Source organism: Xiphophorus hellerii, chromosome 17 (assembly GCF_003331165.1).
Source record: "Xiphophorus hellerii strain 12219 chromosome 17, Xiphophorus_hellerii-4.1, whole genome shotgun sequence".
NCBI lineage: Eukaryota > Metazoa > Chordata > Actinopteri > Cyprinodontiformes > Poeciliidae > Xiphophorus > Xiphophorus hellerii.
In genome coordinates this window covers 5,982,727-5,995,879 of record NC_045688.1, presented here as the reverse complement: position 1 = coordinate 5,995,879, position 13,153 = coordinate 5,982,727, and the positions used below count along the sequence as shown (strand labels likewise).

Below are 13,153 nucleotides of genomic sequence, written 5' to 3'. Positions count from 1 at the left end.
AGCAGCAAAGGGTGAAACACGCACCAAGTGATGGGAGCTGCCCTCAGGGGGGATCTGAAGAGATTTGATGTTATAGGCCATAGCTGTACTGTATCCTTTCAAGCTCTGGTCTGCGAGGTTGAGGGTTCTGTGCATCCTTAGCTGTTCTTTGGGTTGGAGACTGCAGATTTTAAAATCCTGTTACGCTTCCAATTTGGGGGTGACGGCTCTTGAACTAGAGGTAGGCAATAAACACTTTGAAGTAGAGAATGTGATTTGAACTTTCCACAATTAGTCCACTAATTGTGGAAAACTGGGAAACATTTAAAACCATACCTCCAGGGCCCCAATATTTGACTCCTCATTACCTGTTCTGGTGTTACCAAATCAGACCAGCCTACTTCAGTTGATGGTTTTATAACCCCAGCCAATTGGTGTGCAGAAAGTAATCCCTTGATTATGGTTCTTCCTCAAGATTCTGCTGCCTGGAATATTCATTGAGGTTGCCACTCAAAATGTCCACTCTTGAACTACAAAAAAACTTGTTCCATTCACAGTAAAAAGCTGTATAAGTGACTGTCATGATGCCAGTTGATTATCAAAATGTCCATCAAAGACCGGTGGAGACTAGACACCCACCATTATAAGAATATGGTCACTTTGCTTTAATGTGTTATTTATTGTTCATCTCTATAAAGGAATTAAAATGAAGTACTATGAAAAGATGCAATTTGCTATGCCTTGGAAAAGTATTAATTGTCTGTAAACTTATTAAATGTTTTGGCATGTTTTACTTCAAATATCTCTTTTGTTTTCATACAAATAATCAATAAAGGTGAACATGTAAGTAGATCTAATACTTTGTAGGTCAGTGTTTTGAGGAAGTTACAGCTCCAAAGTCTTTCAGGCACATGTTCCTACCATCTTTGCGCATTTTTGACTTAATTTGGTCATTTTGCTTGCCCATTAGTATGCTTTGATCTGGACTACTCAATTGCCATGACTCCACCTGTCAATCATTCTAGGGGGTTTGGAATAAATATTTATAAAAATCATTCTTTGGGGTCTGTCAGCAACGGATGAATCGGCCATAGTACATGCCTCTTATCTGGAGGAACTGAACCTCCATCAACATGGCTGGGATTCATCATCGCCAACACATTGAGATCATGTGGAGTTTCAAGGAAAATAATAGGAAATCATGGTCCAACGTTATCCGTGGGTGACATGCAATCCCGACAGCAATTACCGAGAGCGTTTAGAGAGTGGAATACAATATATTGCATTTCCAAAATCCAAAAAGAGTCTGGAATAATGCACAAAATGGGCCAAGGCCTGCAGCTAACCTTATGTCCTGTTAAATGGAACCGTGATGGACGGCAACCACCACGTGTTCGTCACCACAAAGTAACTATCCCATTTTTTGTCATAACACTTCGTCATATTCAAATCAAAGATCAATAAGTGAAGGTAGTTATGTTTGATTTTGTGTGTGTAAATTCCAATCGTAGCTCTACATCAGCATGAAACCATATGTTGCAGTAGCTGTGATATTTATGTTTAAGCACCTTTTTTGCTAATGTTTATTTTTAAGCATTTTTCTGCTTGTGAAAAAGTAAAAAGTATTACTTAAGTCTTTACTCACCTGTTTTGTACATGCAAAATGTGTCCGACACAGCTTTCACACTCACCTCCAATGAGAATTGTTGCTTTCATTCTTCCTCTGGTTGCAAAAGACTTGGGCTTTAACACTGCTTTCTCAGTCGTTTCCCGCAAATAGCCTTACAGGCCTGATACGATACAGGCCTGATACAGGCCTAACCTCTGTTCAACTGAGAATTTTCTTTCCTGTAGTTTTTACCTTAGTGTTGGCTGACAAGGCAAAAACAGCTCAAAAAATGTCTTGGGCAATGCATTGAGTCTGCTACCTCTGCTATCGTTACACAGTTCATTTGTCGGAGGTGCACCACTTCCGCATGGGGGCAGAGCCGGCGACCTTTTTTTTCTTTTTTTATGGCGGTTGGCAAGCAACATTTAGATGCGCATTACCGCCATCTGCTGGAATGGAGTGTGGATTGGGATGCTAAACATATCGGCGTCAAGGCAATTCTAGCCTCGTTTATGTAGATCTGCTGTTTTGCAGAAGAATGAAACTCAATCACAATTTCAAAGCTTTTGCTGCAGGTTTCTTTTTTTTTCAGGATTTTGAGCAGTTTATCTGTCCATGCTGAAGAACAAACATGCCCACGTGATGATGCTGCCTGTTTTAGTGAGGACAGGGTGCTCAGGGCAGTGTTCATTGTTAGTTTCCCTCCATACATAGTATCTTTATGATGACACTTAATCACTAAAATTTTCTAAATAAATAAATAAAAACCATTCAAGATCTTCACAGATCAGCTGGATTATATTGGACACAAGTAAACCACAAGTATGCCACATTTTTCTGAAATTGTAAAATAAAAGTTCAATATTTTGGGGATATATGATGGCAACAATTTGGCCTTTCTCAAGAGAGTCACTTTAAGATAAAATTAAGGAAGCCTATGTCATCTTCAGTTTGAATATTGTTACAAATAAAGATACAAGCGTAAAAATTTGTCCTGGCATTAACGTTTAACTTCAATTATTCCTAAGATAGAAAATAAGGCCAGTGTGTTGGCATCTTTCATTTGACCTGGGCCAAAAGTACAAATTAACATCTATCCTGTAAATTGTGGAATGTAGAAAATAATTCTGTCAAAGTAAGCTCTCAAAAGAAAAATAAATAAAAAAAAGGACAAAACAAACCTCCTCTTTGGCCGCTACAGAGAGATCTAACCTCTGTTCAACCTGAGATGAGATGATGCAGCCGGCGACATTGTCTGATGTGGCCCCTCCAGATTTCTGTCGTTTTGATCATCCTCTTCTCTCAGTGAGTTGCTGAAGCAGAATGACAGCCAGACATTTTAATGCCTCTGCCTGACATAAACTACATCTTTGAAGGCAGAAGAGCACATACACATATTTATAGCTTAAGAATCTAAGATCTTTCACAAACAAAAAGGGAGGGCACAGATGAGGAATTATGAAGAGCAAGATCTTCTTGATCTGTGGTATAAAGACTTATGTTCTCTAAGGATCACATAAATGCTTACTTCCATAAACTATAAAAAAGCCATGAAATAAATAAACTGTTTAATTGCATGCTTCTCAATCTGTGGTGATTGGGGTGCTATTAGTTTGCTCAATGGAAATGGTGGTGCTCTTTTTGTCATAACTGCATACAAATAATATACGAAGTTGTGCAAAAAACAAATCAGACAACCAAAATGAGATGCTAGCTTCAAAAAGAAGCTGCACAGACTGTCCGAAATTCTAATATTCTTAAAAGGAAAAGTTAGTCCAACTCTGACATTTGAAATTTTTAGAGTTAAGTTTATATTCCAGTACCAATGAATATAATAAACTGCATCCAAAGAAAACTGCATGCCGATTTTTTTTTTATACATATGCAATAATAAAAATAATTTCCACAGTAATGTGTGGAAAGAAATTATTGAGAGATATCCAGGGCCAGTCCTATGATGCTGAATGAATATATATATATATATATATATATATATATATATATACAGGGCTGAATCAGGGCTTTGATCCAGTCCTTTTCCAACACGACTGAATCAAAGGAATGGCTGTTTAACAGGCCTCTGCAGAAATACCACAGTACTATCCGTGGTGATTTATATGCATTACACAAAAGAAAATGAACATCTTAAGCTTTTCATTTGTGCTCAATGAATATATTGGGACATAAATTATTTTTGCTGTAAAACCTGGCAAACGAAAAAATTTAAAGAACTGGGGGAAAAACAACACAAACCACTAAAACTAAAAACAAATGAAAAATGAAGAAAAAAAAATCCATTCATACTTCCCAATGATATTTCAATATACACATACCTGATGCTGAAACAACATCTGAAGCTTGAATAAGTGATGCTACAGCAGGAGCTGGTGACAAACCCCATCTGTCGACGCCCACGCGTTCCTGAGCAGAAGACTGATCAGCCACAATCAGCCAAACACCTGTGCTTCAGGGTGCCTGGGAGGAGCTTCTCAACAATAAAAAGCAGCACGATGCCACCTTCTGGAAATATGTTGCTACTACATTAACACTGTAACGTAATGTGATGATATTTTAAATATGCTTGTTATACAGTGCACATAGAAGTGAAAAGAATTAGGACACTATGTGTTTTTGTAACACACTGAGTCCTTGTATATTTTTAAAAAATACAGAGAAATTCAAAATCAAAACATACTTTTAAAAATCTCCGTTATGTAATGAAGAGTGCGATTTCTACTGAGGAATAAATGAGGACACTCTACACTTAATCCCTCTAAGAATGGCTAAAATCACACATATACACTGAGGTGTGCATGATTAGAACATTGCATTTGAAAATCTGCCTTTTTCAAACCTCAGATATTAAGTTTGGTTTTGACTCCTTACTGTTGAAGTGAGAGTGAACAACATCTGAATCTGTATTCAGAAAAATTATTGCTGCAAGTTACGAGTCTTGTAAGTGATTCAAAGAAGTCCAAACAGAATTTAAGTTCAGCTATGAAAAATACAGTACAAGGAGAAGGAGTCCAAGCAAATTCACACTGAAAGTAGATGAAAATATCTTAGGTGAGGAGCTGAACAAACTCATCTCAAACAGGTCAAGACTAAGAAATGGCAAGAAGACGCATCTCACTGATGTTATTCCAACAAATAGCATAAGTGCACTGATGACAACTATGAGGAAAAAAACAGACACAAACAAACAAACAAAATAAATCGGGTCATAAGTGAATACACAATAGAAAATAATAAGTTTTGTACTGATATTTAATATTTAGACATGAGGCAATAGCCATTTTTACAGCACATTTTGCATAATTTATCAATACCTTCTGTATACAATCACAAAACCATCACAGTAGATTTATTTCTTTTTTTCTGTTTACTTACAAGTGAAAAACCAGACAGGTTTTACAAGCAAAATCTTTGTACAGTCAGCATACATCGTCATTAATTTAAGCTTTTCTTCATTATTCTACCCCCTCTCTATGACATTTTTGCTTAATATCTTTCTATACCCTCTTTCTCTTTTCAGTTTTCTGTAATAATATCTGGACACAAAAATAGTATGAACCACCAACAGAACATGCAACATCCAGTGAGCACATTTAAATTCTCCTGCGGCTAACTCGAGTTGTCACAATAAGACTTCTGTGTTACGACTGTGTTAACCTTGTAGTGTTCTGTGTAAAGGGTTTGGTTAATCTGGGTCCCTATAGGCAGACAAAACATCTTTTTTTTTTACAGCCTATCCACTGCACACCGTTTAAGAGAAAATACATTTCCTTTTATTATGTCCACTAAAACATCTTTTACTCCCCTTTCCCCGTCATAGATATATTTATATGTATGTATAAAAAAACTAAACTATATATTTACAATGCTAAAAACAGGGAGATGGCATCTTTGTTTAACTCTGTGTGTGAACATGTGGAATCAGTTATGAGTTACAGCAGGTGTTTGAGTGGAAACACATAAAAGAAGAGACATGGATGAGGATGAGACCACATGGCTCGCTGCACACAGGCACATAAATATCAACCTAAAAAAAAAAATACAGAACACAAACAGAAACTTACAGAGAGACCTTAAAACAACTACCATTTCATGTATAATGTCCATTAATTACAATCTTTTACAGTCTTTTCTTTTGATAATTTTTGATATGCTGAATGTAAATTAAACTAACTAAAAGGTAGGTGCAGACAAGAGGCAAGTTCTTTTTTTTACGTCAAATTTTTTTTCTTTAGCTTCGAGGAATTTCTTGACGTAACATAATATCTCTGAGTTTCAAGTCCTCCTGACGTTGTAAACAAGCTCTACATTGTGTAAAAAAAATTGTTTTCTGTACACTTGATATGTACTGTAAGCAAATGCAATTCAACTTAACATTGACACTGTCTCACAGGAAATAAATAAGTAAACATCTGTACAGCATTACAAAAATCACAAGTTCAAAAGAAAAGGAAACCAAATTAAAGCAAGTAACCAGTTGTGGAGGATGCAGCAGTGCAAATTAGGAATCGGTGACTTACTACTGGTAAGTTAATATGCAGTTTCTTCCCTCTTTTTACAGTCGATGTTGCATAGAAATCACTCAGGTGTTAGTTTTACTTCTTTTTTTTAGCTTATGATATTGGATGAACCAGTAGCACTACCTCTTAACCTCCACAAAGCATACCTTTCTCAAATATAATGGACATAGAGAACATTGTAGATGATATTTTTGATTTTAACTTTAAAAAATGACAAACAGCATAGCATTATAGCAGTGAAGACGGCAGTAGTGCATTTACATGTATTATTGTACCCCACATCTGCTGTTATCTCATTTTACCACTTCTTTTATTTTGTCACAGTAAAGAAAATTTAGCAGGATGCCAACTTTTTACATTCTAAGCAGGAAAAAAAGTGCAAAATACCACAATAAGAATGTGTTGTTAAGAGTGCCACCCATACAAACTGAAGCAAGACTGATGACAGTGATGCAAAAACAGCACTTGCTGCTCTACAGAATTCTCCTGTTTTTGTTTCTTTGTTACTGTTGGATGTTTCGGATAATGAAACATATTTAAATATTGCATAAAGGTAACATGGTTAAATACAAATTGCAATTTTCAAATGTTGATTTCATTTACTGATTGCTATCATACTTGTAGATTTAAAAAGTGCCTTAAACAGAACCGGTCCAACAGCATGAAATAGGCCAAAAGATTATAATTGAGGGGGACACAAACTTAAGTCCCAATGTAATGAAATTCAATAAAAGATTTTAAAAAGTCACTTACGTTTATTTATTTGGAAAGGGTTACAAAGCCATTTCTAATCCCTTGGGACCCCAGTGAACCACAGTGAGAGCCATTATCCACAACTGGAGGAAACCGGGATGAACTTTTCTAATGGCCATTCTAAATTTATTCCAACGACTTATCCAAGGACAGAACCCAGAATAGCATCTTACGGCACTACAGGCCTCATGTGTTCATGATTCAACAATAATGAAATGGCAAAAATGGTATTCATGGAAGAATTCAGAGGCCAAAACCAAAAATAGCATAGAGGCCCAGCTAACATTTTCCAAAAAAACATCTTAATGGTCTCCAAGACTAGTAGAAAAACATTCTGTAAAGTGACAAGACTAAACTGAAACTGGATGACTAGATCCCTGCAGTTCAGTGTATAATGACAGCATTTAAGAAAGAGAACGTAATACTGATTTTCATATATAATGGTGGTAGACTCAAAGTTTGTGGCTACTTTGTTTGTGTAGTACTTTGATGACTTGTTTTTGGTTTAACCTAAAATTCTGCTCTGTACCAAAAGACCTTGATAGAACTTATCTGACCAACAGTTTGTTACCGTAGCCCCCAGAGCACAAAGAGCAAAACAATAGTCCAAAGTATACAAGCAAGTCCACTTCTAAATGGAATTAAAAAAAAAGAAATTTTGGGTGGCCTTGATGTGACATAACCTTAAATTTAGCTTATGTTTGCAAACTCTTCATTGTGGATTAACTTCAATAATTCTGCAAATATGAGTGGCTCAACATTTGTCAACAATGTTGTGACTTGCAATAGGTTTACATTTTCATGCAGCGCCAGGTTGGTTGGGCTAACCATTTTTCCCTTGAAAAAATTAAATCATCCTTTAAGATTAGCTCTTTTTTTATTTCATGACATTATATATGTCTGATTTCAAAATAGGTTGAAGTCTTGAAACATTTAAGTCTGACAAAAACAGAAGAACTATGTAAACAACAAATCCTTTTTCACAGCACTTGGATCTCACAAAGCAAAACAGAAAATCTCTGGTCGACGTCTCACATTCTATGGGGGCGTCGTGGATAAATAAAACCTCTATGTCACAATCGTCAAGACGTGATTGTCTGTGATAAAGATATCTATTTATTGAAATATTTTCATCTCCACCTATGACACTTCACTATTTACAGAGTGAGCCTTAAAGGTGTTTTTTTAGTGGCAAAACATGTGGTACTGCATGCCAAATAGACTCATGCGCACAATATACTGTATAGTATCCAATCTGGTATATATTTATAATAATTCTTTACCAAACAAATTCAGCTATATGATAAAACAAATGAGGAAAAGCACAGTCTAAAATCTAAAACATGCTTGGTTTTCTTCTTCCTTGATCTGGAAAGCTAAGTAGGTAGAGTGTTTTGGAAAATATACTTCCATCCAAACATGAATTTTTAAAACATCTGATAAATAACTGAGACAAACAATAGAATTTGACACTAATATAATAAAAAAATAAATAGTACTTTTCTGTGGCAGAACCTTCTTTGTCTCATTTCTAAAAGGCTTTGAAATTCAATACAATTCTGAAAAAAAGAAATAAATGCAGATGAAAAGACTCGTCCCTGGATAAAGCGCCTGAATAAATTAAAATCTACAAGTGTGTCAATTCCCTGTTTTCCCCTGTATCTTTAGAGCTAAGGGTCCTCATGGGTGGAAATGATTTTGTGCAAAGTAATTGTGTGCATGTGTGTGTTGGTGGATTAGTATGTGTAATACCTGGTTGATCTTGACCTCTGCTGAGCCACATCACCTGCTGTTTGTTGTCTCTTCCCTTGGAAAAACTACGGTGTATCCTGCACGCTGTAAATGTGTTCATTTTCATGTAAACGTGAAGCCAAGTTCCCTATGCTGAGAGCGTCATCCGAAACAAGTCCCAAACAAAGGCTGGAGATGGAGTGATTTGGTCTCCTTTTGTTCCAGAGCCACCATAGCCCGTAGCCCCCAGAGCACAAAGAGCCAAACGGGACCGGTCTTGTAGATGCTCAGCTAAGTTCCCTCTGATTTCACAAACCCATCATCTTTTCAGTTTTTTGCTTTAAAGTCCTCAGTGTCTCCCTACGAGTGGATCTGGGCCGTGCTAGCGAGAAGCTTGTGCCAGCCCACAACTCGTTTGCGTAAGTCCATTTTGTCCAGCCACACGTAAGCCTCTCCGATGAGCGTCTTCTTTATGAACTTGCCTCCATTTGACACAAGAAAGAGCTTGTAAAAGAAGAAGGAAATTAATACGTCTCACGTTTTGAAGAAAAACATGTACTTCAGTAGCTCTGCAAGAGTATATTTTTAGACGCTTGCAATGTCCTTTCCCCATTTTTCCACATAAAAACTTGGAACTTCAGTGTATTTGATTCTTTTTTTTGTGACATACCAGCAAAGAAGTAGCAAATTTCTGTGAATTGGAGGAGAAAGGACAAGAAGTCCAGTTTGCGCTTGTAAAAAGCTGCAAAACAGACACAACTAACATGCAGTTTGCTTTCATATTTATTAACTATTCAGCATTCAGAACAAACAGTGTCCTGAATAATCTTGCAAGGCATATTGCTATCAAACATCTGAACATTTATTTGCCAATATTGCCAATATTCTTAAATCAAGTACTCAGGTTTTGGTTACATAAGCATCCAATTGAGTTACCTGTAGTGAGTGTCCTGTTGGGTTCATGCAGAAGCGGAAAGTTTCATTGAAGGACGGCTCGCGGTCATGACGACACACTCTGGTCTTCTTCTTGATGATCCTTTTCTGGGTGGCAATGTTCACCACATAGAGCTTCACATAAAGGTCTGTAGAGACCGACAGACATTGTCGTAAAAACCACAATTCAATGGTCTCGCTGACAGAACAGAACTGAACATAAACAAGTCCAGTGCACAAGATTCAGAGACTGGCAGACACAGAAGACATAAAGGTCTCAGTATGTACAACTTCTAATTAAGCAAAGGTTTTAATTACTTCAAAGAAGTTGCAAGTCAGGACAAAGTCCTTTACAGAAACTTGTAAAATAACCTCAAGCAAATTTGCTGCAAAGAACCAAAGGACTAACTTAATTGGCAACAGATATCTCTACACTTAGCTGTCACCACAATAAGGAGGTAATGGTATGAGTCACTGAGCAACTGCTTGCACCAGTTCAGCTATACTCTCAAAGAACAGAGGGCTGCCAATCTGCATTTCCCATCTGGAAGCAAATGCAAATTGAAGAAACGACAACCAGCTTGAGCATCAGAACCCACAGCCAATATGGCAAAATAAGCCACTGTGTGAGTTACAATCTGTGCAAAGAAACAAAAAAATAAAATAAAATGTGCAAAATAGAACCATTTTGTCCTCCGTTTATAGATGTCAGACTGTCACTATAACATTGCATGTAACATTTTCTATGCGCAATAATAAAAATAAACTATATTGCGTTTTAAACATATGAAACATCTTTTAAAAATTTTTTACTGTATTGCTTTTTGTGTGTTCTAAGTCTCTTTAATATTTTTTTAAACGTATTTAGACCAATTTTGTGTAATGTCAGAGCTGATAATGAGGCAGAAATACACATTCCATATCTAAGATGTGCTGTTCTTATAAGAGGATGATATATAACCCTATAGGGGGGCTAATTTGTTTTGTGGTTGGTTTTATGTAAGCAATTATCTAAAGTAAAGGTACACTAAACATGAGGGTAGGCTGATAAGAATACTGCAACAGCAGCTGCTGTGCCTCAGTAAAATAGGAAAGGATTTAAGAGGCCAAGCAGATGTTTGCGTGGGTTTCTTGACTTTCAGGTATGTTTGAAGACCTACATGACCACGTGATGCTGCTCAGACTGTTTTGATTACCAGGCAAGTGGTCTGGAGTCTTAAACTTGTAGGTGATGTTGCGACACTGAAGAATCTCCAGGACCAGATGCTCCCCCTCTGTCCTCATCTCTCTCTTCAGAGCAATCTTGATCTCCCCCATCACCTGAGTCTTTCCTAAAAACAAACAAATAAAGTGATCATACATAAAATGGGGGTTCTTGGCTGATACACTACGCAGTCTGATCTTTTCTCTGCATTCCTCTGCCGCCCTCTTGTGGAATGAAATATTAATAGCGGGAAGCGTGTACAAAAAAATTACATCTTTGTTTATACATTTAAAGTGACATAAAAGTCGATGTCACACCGGCAAATAACAAATGTTGTCTGCCCACTTTGTCTCCTTAATTACTGAACTAATTTACATTGAATATGATTAAAAATGAGGGTTTTTTTACTTTAATAAATGAAATCATCATTTGAAAACTGCCTTTTGTATTTACTCAGGTTATCTTTATTCAGTGCAAACATTTTTTATCTGAAACATTTATGTGCGCCTAAAAGCAAAAATAAAAATAAATGTATAAGGGGGCAAACACTTTTTAACAGCAATGTAGGTTTTAGTGTAATAAACTAGATTAGCCTCTAAGCAACAAGTAAGTGTGACAAAAGAGCCCATATTTGTCAATGAGCTGTTATGGTAATGAGTGCGTGTTCTCTGTGAAAAACAAAATGTGCAATCACTTTCTTTAAAAAGGTTGACGAAAAGAAAATTTTAATTAACCGATATTGTAGAAACTGTGAGATGCGGTACAGTACATTGTATTTAGTACATTTATTGCTAACAAAGCAACACATAGCCTTATACAACCTTCCCCATCACTGTGTCCTGTTGAAGATTTCGTCACATCTGTGCCATTTGGGATCTTCCCACTAAAACAAGAAAAGAAGAAAAGGAAAACAAATGACTTATTTCTGCATTTATGTTTAATGGTTTGAAAACCAGTCTATTATAATCAAAACCATAAAAAAAGACGGTTACACATTTCAATCAAACAAAGGTCAATGTTTTGACTTGGCTTTTTCTCAAGAGCTGACTTCTTTCGCCCCAGGCATTCTTTTGTAGAAATGAACGTGTGTTTATTGTTGCCTCTTGATTTGTGACCTACTTTTAGTAGAGATCAAGCTTAATGACAAAGGTCCTGACATTTTCCTTTAAACATGACATGTGTCTTTCTGAATTCATTGACTACATTTTGCAAAGCCCTCATTTCCCAGGCAAATTTAAACAAGGCCAAGACTGTGCTGACAGAACTTTCACCTTCAGAATAAACTGGATTTAAAATTATTCTTGTTACTTTTTAAAACTCCAGATGTTGGCATTAGTTTGTCTAGTAGTGTTTTAGTTTGTTGATATTGACAAGCTCAAATAATTGAATATATGCATGTTTCTAATCATAAATCTCTACCATTACTTACTTATTTTGATTTTGATGCTCAAACAATAAGCATGCAATGTATTTAGAAGCCCAGCAGAATATTGTTGCTTCTTACTATTCTGAGTCTAAGAAATAAAATTAGTTGGTTCAATAGCAAAGATGTCATCTTACGTTAGGTAACATCTTGGTGTACTTTGATACCACTAATCGTTTGACGCCCAGTAGGAGCGCATTTTAGTTGAAGTCTTTTCTGACATGTATAAAGAGACTGAGCCTACTTACAATCGAGGGACCTGGAAGATTGCACTGTCCACTTCATTTGTCTCTCCTTCTTCATCCAAAAGGCTGTAAGCACTACCGCTCAGGCCACTGTCCAAAGAGGCCGCAGTAACTGGAGCATCGCTTGCTCTGTAGCTTGACCGAGCTGTGCATAGACACAAGCACACCCATCACCACAGAAAAAAAGGCAAAAACAGCATCTTAGCGCTGTCCAAAATAAATGTTAGAACTAAGAAGCATCGATTGACAATCCGCAGCACTGCAAATCTGTCAAAATGAATTACAATCTGTTATGCTGTGGACAAAAAGGAAGTGTATTTAAGGAATACAAGATCAGACAGTAGTGAACTGTATGCAAACATTAAGGAGAAGCAAGAAGCATGTGGACACACATTTATTTAAAGTCTTTCTCAGCAAAAAGACAAAACAGTGATAGCTTAAACAGAAAAAATACCACATATAGGATGATGCAGACCACACAAGAGGCACAAAGGTACTACTTTCATTGTTAATCGTCTATATGAAATACTGAATGTGTGCACAACCTAACCATGGGAGATATTACTGCCGTACAGCGCAGTGGAAAACAATTTGCCCCCTTACAGATTTTTCTGTTCTGGCTTTTCTGTCACAAAATGAATCCAGATTATAATAAAAACTCTAATATCAAACAAAGATATCCAGAGTAAATACAAGAAGCAATTATGATTTAATTTATTAAGAGTTAAAAAGCTATCCAAT

At 36.5% G+C, this 13,153-nt stretch overlaps 1 protein-coding gene across 4 annotated transcripts in view; it reads right to left on the bottom strand.

The window, feature by feature from the left end:
* Window positions 1-4,840: 4,840 nt before the first annotated feature.
* Window positions 4,841-13,153, bottom strand: part of pcloa (piccolo presynaptic cytomatrix protein a) — a 53,496-nt gene continuing 45,183 nt past the window's right edge. For all 4 annotated transcript variants that reach the window (XM_032588994.1, XM_032588997.1, XM_032588995.1 and 1 more), the window contains 5 exons: window positions 12,416-12,557; window positions 11,566-11,627; window positions 10,737-10,871; window positions 9,544-9,689; window positions 4,841-9,111 (listed from right to left, as the gene is read on the bottom strand). In XM_032588994.1, coding sequence (XP_032444885.1) covers window positions 8,968-9,111; window positions 9,544-9,689; window positions 10,737-10,871; window positions 11,566-11,627; window positions 12,416-12,557 — 629 coding nt within the window. In that variant the 3' untranslated portion in view covers window positions 4,841-8,967. The remainder of the gene's footprint in view (window positions 9,112-9,543; window positions 9,690-10,736; window positions 10,872-11,565; window positions 11,628-12,415; window positions 12,558-13,153) is intronic.